The 6,355-nt window shown below is 44.2% G+C and overlaps 1 protein-coding gene across 1 annotated transcript in view; it reads right to left on the minus strand.

The window, feature by feature from the left end:
- The window catches only part of PKDCC (protein kinase domain containing, cytoplasmic), a 39,343-nt gene extending 33,582 nt beyond the window's left edge, over positions 1–5,761 (minus strand). Inside the window, exon 1 of the mRNA XM_087963079.1 lies at positions 4,613–5,761. Coding sequence (XP_087819205.1) covers positions 4,613–5,362 — 750 coding nt within the window. The 5' untranslated portion in view covers positions 5,363–5,761. The remainder of the gene's footprint in view (positions 1–4,612) is intronic.
- Between the last annotated feature and the right edge of the window lie 594 nt (positions 5,762–6,355).

The raw sequence follows: 6,355 nt of genomic DNA on the forward strand, positions 1-6,355 counted from the left end.
TTTAGTAAACTAAGATAAATCTCTCTAAGTCATATTTATACCAGTATTTCCCCCCAATCTTCAAAAGAAATTTTCTTAGGGCAGCTTTATAGAAGTTAACCATTTAAAAACAAATACCTAAACAAAAAAAAACCCACAAACAAATATTAGAAAAGTGAAAATCCAATTTTACAGGAAATGAAATGAATAAAAAGCCTTTGGCAAAAAATTAGACACAACACTTTAAAAAAAAATGTTCTGATCACTCTTGAGAAGGCTGGGACTTATTTGGCTCTTTAACTGGCCTAGGATGGCAGGGATATCTAGTGGATAATCTTGTGAAATTACAGGTAGTCCTTGACTTACAACAGTTCATTTAGTGACTGTTCAAAGTTATATCAGCACTGACAAAAGTGACTTATAACAATTGTTCAGTTACAACCTTTGAAGCATCCCCGTGCTCATGTGATCAAACTTCAGATGCTTGGAAAATGGTTCATACTTATGACCATCGCTGTGTCCCAAGGTCATGGGATCACCTTTTGCAACCTTCTGACAAGCAAAGTCAATGGGAATGCTAAATTCACTTAACAACCAGGTTACTAACTTATCAACAGCAGTGATTCAATTAACAACTGAGGCAGGAAAGGTCCAATGGCAAAACTCACTTAACAAATGTCTCACTTAACCAATCAATTGGGCTCAATTATGGTTGTAAGTCAAGGTCTACCTATCTTTATGCACAGGTAGGGTACCATGATTCATGGTGGTGCAGAATACAGTATTCTCACTGCTCATTCCAGGAGTTTGATTCTGACCAGCTCAAGGTTGACATGGCCTTCCTTCCATCCTTCCGAGGTCTAAAATGAGGACCCAGATTGTGGGAGGCAATATGCTGACATTAGTAAATGCTCAGAGAGCACTGTAAAACATTGTGCAGATGTATAAAAGGCTAAGTGCTATTGCTGTTGCTATCCCCAACAGAATTTCTTGAACAGGAAAACCTTCTCTTGCTGGGGAGGAAGTAGTTGGTTATCTAATTGGTTATCTGTTGCTGTCTTTGTGTCCTTTTAGGGATTTCTGAGACTCATCTGGCTGTCCATTGTTAAAAATGTCAGTGATGTTGGTCTAGAGCAGGGGTATCCAACTTTGGCAACTTTAACACTTGTAGATTTCAATTCCCAGAATTCCCCAGCCAGCAGGGCTAACAGGGAACTCTAGAGGGATATTCAGATGGATCCGTTCATACATTCTATAAAAATCACTGAGCACCCAGCTTAAAGCTGAAATAGTAATAGAATATTCAGCCACTTTCTAAAATACCCTTTTTTTTTCCCCCTGAGGAAAGAACAGATTCAGTATTTTAGCAGATTCAGTGAGATTCCTTTGACTAGGACTTTCATTTCAAACTGATTTCAAAATTAGAAGCTGTAATACAAATTTCAATAATACACAGGAATCTACAATTTTTGAAGGGCTACAGGTTCCTATCATGAAGCAGAATGAAACCAGAGGTAATTATCTGGAATAAAAATGGAGTTCATGACAACTTCAAAGAAAACCATAACCCCACTTCAGACAATGAAGTAGATTGACTACAGATTCACAAAACTGAAAGCCAAGGGGTTGCCTTACTCCACACATCCTCTCAAAAATTTATTTCAAAGATCTCAGAAAAAAAACCCAAAAATTCTAAGTGTGGGACAGGAAGCATAATTAGCTAAATCTCTCAGCTTCAATTTTCTTCACATTTTTAACAACCATTGCATTTTACAGATCCACATTACAATTTCCTCCAAGATTTGCAGAATTAAGTCAACTGGGAGCAGTAACATTCCTTTTTTTTTTATTTTCCAACATCTTTCCTCCTGTGGATAGGATATCCCAGTCAAGGAAGTCATACTTTGCTTTGGCTTTCTCACAAGCACAATCAAATGTTCATAGGCAAATATGGTTCATATTATTTAAACGAATTATTCCATAATTGATGGGGTATATTTGTGTGTGGAAAGCGCATAATCAAGGAAGCTACAATTGAAGTGGCAAGAGAGGTAGATGTTGAAAGGAAGCAACTACATAGATGGGCTATCAAGTCACTCAAAAAAGAAAGGGGGAGAATCAGGATTGGAAAGACAAGCTTACAAGAAATACTTAAAAGAGCTTCTCATCCACTTTTTTTAATTTCATGTACCAAAGGCAAAACAAAAGTGGGTTGTTTTTTTTACAGGAAACCCACACCTTCTTCTCCAGAGAGCAAGGCAGTATCCATGTACAGGGATTACTGAAGAACACCATCAAATTATTTTCTCCAAGTAGAAGCACATAAAATCAGCTCTAGGAGGAAGGTGATCACTTAGGATGAAATAGGGTGGAGTCCAGAGGAGAGGAGGAGAGGGAAAAGACTCATCAAGTTCTCCTCTAGGCTAGGGGCTTTTATTGAGAATGAAAAAAAAACCATTGAATCTAGAGACACCTATGTCCATGTGGACAGAACTCATTTCCTATTGAGTATGCTTTTTCTGAAAATTTGGACCAGGTAAGAAAACGATTCTGATGACCAAGATAGAACCGAATGGAGCATTGGTTTAAGATGAGGCTTTGGAACAAAAAACAATACCCTGATTACTCCCAGGCATAAGTCTAACAGTGTCAAAGAAGAAAGTGGGAAGAGGAAACGAAAAGGGGGAGGCTTTTTTCCTCCAGTGAATGACATTCTGGACAATGCCAGAGGCGGGAGACTTTGCAAGTCAATTTGAATCTGAAAGACTATCTTTGTTTTAAAAACATATAAAACTCAGTTTGAAGGAGGAGGAAAGGGGGGGGGAGAAATTTTGGCTGTCAAGCTCCATCGATTGACTTGTCTGTACTTTTGATAAGAGTGATTTACCCCTAATAACAAATAAGCACCTCGAGTTAAAAAAAAAGATTGCTAACAAAAACTTTGGCTTCTGGTTGCTTTGCTTGCTGTTTATGAAGAATGAGGAGAGTTGTCGCTCTCTCTAGCCACCTCTGCCCATTCTGACATCTGCCTTGCTTTTTCATCCATCATTTCTGGGTAGGATGATTTCCAAATCTGCTAAAACTGAAAACACTCAAAATTTAATTTCATACATTGGTCCTTAAGCAGTTGACCAATGAACTTCTCTTCAAATTAGTATGATACACATTCAATATGTGGAAACCAAAGTTAAATGGCCCTTGGTTTGCCTTTGGGAGAAAAAAAGACATAATTTTACTCAAGCTTTTTTTTTTTTTTAAGCAATTCTGATTTCTAATGAAACAAGGTCAAGTTCTAATCCAGAGCCCAGAGTTGTAGATGTTCCTGTGCCTTATTAAATCCTTAGAGAAAATATGCAACAAAGTTTTCATCTCATTTTTTAAGATTCATAATGATTTGGGAGAATATTAAATTCCAAGAATTGCTGACAGTATATTAGCTCCCTGCTTTGCCTACCTACACCAGTTCAGAATGCAGACAGGAGGAAAGAGCTGGATGAGTATTCCACATTTCATTTTCATTTTGCTGTAAAAATTTGCACATTTACATAATTACAGCACTTCCCTGTCTTGAACTCACAGAATGGCCTGCCAGATTTATAATAGCTAGGTCCAAATTCCACACCTAATTGATGTACAAGTATCTAACACACACACACACAATTTGAAGAGTTTGCAAGTGACAACATATTTTGTCCAATTACGCAGACTATGTGTTTTACCAGCTTTCTCATCACTGAATCAATACTTCCAATTTACAGGAAAATTTCACACAGTGTCCCCAAACACCCTGTCCGTCATAGCACCATTCAACTATGCATGTCTAAAAATAAAGACAGATAACTTAAGCAGATAACTATTTGGCCAGGTTCGTCATGCAATTTTCTCACTTGCTCAGGAGAAAATTCAGCAGGATTTGCTTGCCAGGGGTGTGTATAAGATTTCCACCTTCATTCATAGAGATGTCATTCCCCATTACAATTGGGAATCTACATGGAAATAAATTCCATGGGAATCTATACATGCTTTAAAGTTCTAAGTGCTTGGGATTGTGGCCTTAAGATGGTGAGGTTGGCACCACAGTATTCATCCTTCCGCAAACTTTTTCTCAGGCATCTGACCTCTGACAAGAGCCAAAACAGCCTTCTTCAGTTCTAAATCTTGTTCCGGATTTAGCCTTGATTTCAACTGCTTGAAACACGATCCTACGTTACCTTCCAAGTTCAGCTCACTTTATAGCAACTTCCCAATAGGTTGCAACATCTCGTCCCCCCCACTAAACAAGAAATCGGACGCGGCCAGCCGTAAAGCCTAGTTTAACATGTCCCGGTAATTTTGATACACCAGGGAATACATCAGGTGGAAGCGAACAGAACTGAAATACGTTTGTGATCGCTACAAATAATCATTCCGTCTGCTGCTAACAAAACAGCCCTCGCCTTCCTCCCCACACCCTTTCCAATTCTTCTTCCAAATGTATTGCAAAGTATTCTGTGTGCGCCCGAACTAAAATATTCCGCTTAAGGGAAAACGCAACCCATTCGGAGTTTAAATCTTAAACTCACCTTTCGCCGCCTGGGCCGCGCAAGTCTACACAAATCGGAAGCCCCTAAGAGACCAGGGATCCCCTACTTACCTGGAGGATGTTGGGGTGCCGCAACCGCTGCAGAAGGACCATCTCCTTGACGATCTTATAGGAGGCCAGCCTGTAACAGTCTGCCAGGGACCCATAGAGCTTGACGCAATTGTCGATGTCGTGCCCCCCAAAATCGACGGACTTCAAGGCCACCGCCAGGCTCTGGTTGAGCACCGCTTTGTAGACCGCTTTGGTGTAGCCGGAGCCCAGGTAATGGACCTCGGTCACGTTGCTAATGTCCCGGCAGCCCAACCGAAGCGGCCCGAGAGAGAGTTGCAGCTTGGTTTCGGGGACCCAGGGCTCCCCGGAGGCGACGAGGCCGGCCGAACTGAGCTGGAGCCCCCGTGGGCTGCGGTCAGTGGGCGAGGCGGAGAGCCTCGGCGGCGCCAGATCCATGAGCCGCCTCTCCAGAGGTCGCATCGCCGGCCGGGCTTTAGCAGCGTCTCCCGCCGCTCCGCCGGCTTCTCCGGGCTGCTGCCTCTGTTGATAGCGCAGCACCTCTTCGTAGCGCTCTCGGGTCTGCCGGGCTAAATCCCAGCGCCGGTGACGGCCGCTGCTTCTCCTGGCCGCCGCCTCCTCCTCCCACGACCTGTCCCGCGGCGAGCCCGCCAGCGAGTGCGCGATGCCCGCCTTTTGCTGCCGGTGTTGCTGAAGGGGATCAAAGGCCGGGATGAAGAAGAGGTTGAGCAAAGTGCCCAGCAAGAAGGACAGGCAGAAGCCAGCTGCCACGGCCAGCTTGTGCCGCTTCATTGCCCTGCAAGCGCCAGCGCGGATTTCTTCCTGGCCGGGCTCTTCCTTGCCTTCGCGATCAGCTTCGCCCCGGGCTCGCTTGCACCATTCCAGATGACTAGGAGACAGACAGACAGACAGACCGACAGACGGAGGGACAGATGTGGGAGGTGGGGGAGAGAGAGACCCTGACCAAACCCTCGTCTTCACTCAGCCCTGCTGCCTCGCCACTCCTCGGCGAGGCGAGCTGAAGCCCCACATGACACTTGCCTCCTGCCTTGCCTTTATAAAACCCGCCCTCAAAGTCTTATTATTAGGTACACCGCGATGAGGAGGGAAAAGGAGAGTTTTTACATACGCCCCTCCAAAAAAATAAAATAAAAAAATTCCAAGTGTGCTACATTCATTGTGACGCCAGCTGATTGACGGCTCGGCCTCGCCAGTGGAAGAGGGAAAACAGCAGAGAGGAGAGCTGGGAAATGAAGTCTTCTGGTCACAGGTGGCGGCCAGAACACAACGGGACTGAGAACTACAACTCCCAGAAAAAGCAGCCTTGGGGGCTCCGGGCGCCAGAGGCGGCAGGAGCTCGATAACGGTGTAGCCCTCCCAAAGGCAGTCGTGAATGGAACGGGACGGTAGGGAAAGTAATATCCCGCTTGCGTGATCGATCATCGAGAAGGCAGAACAGGGGAAACGAAGCCTTTGGACGGGCAAAAAGATAAGGAGCCTTCAAGGGCATCGCTCTCTAAGGTCCCAAGAGGACTTGACGTTTGCCCTCCGCGTCTTTCCCAGTCGCTGTTTCTAAATCGATCCCGTGGAGAGGTGCGGGAAAGCCGGAGGGAAAGTGAAACCAAGTGGCATTTCTCAGCCTCGTTTCAGGACCTGCCAAAAGTCCTGTTTATCCGAGTGTTTATTTCCATGTATGCATTATGGTTTTTTGCCGCCCTGGGTTTTGGCGAGTAGTTATAGACCTGCATCCCGTTCACACGACCAAACAGTTCCGTTTTGACAGGC

This window comes from Notechis scutatus, chromosome 1 (genome assembly GCF_049901735.1).
Source record: "Notechis scutatus isolate UNSWTSFEM ecotype Mainland chromosome 1, rNotScu1.2, whole genome shotgun sequence".
NCBI lineage: Eukaryota > Metazoa > Chordata > Lepidosauria > Squamata > Elapidae > Notechis > Notechis scutatus.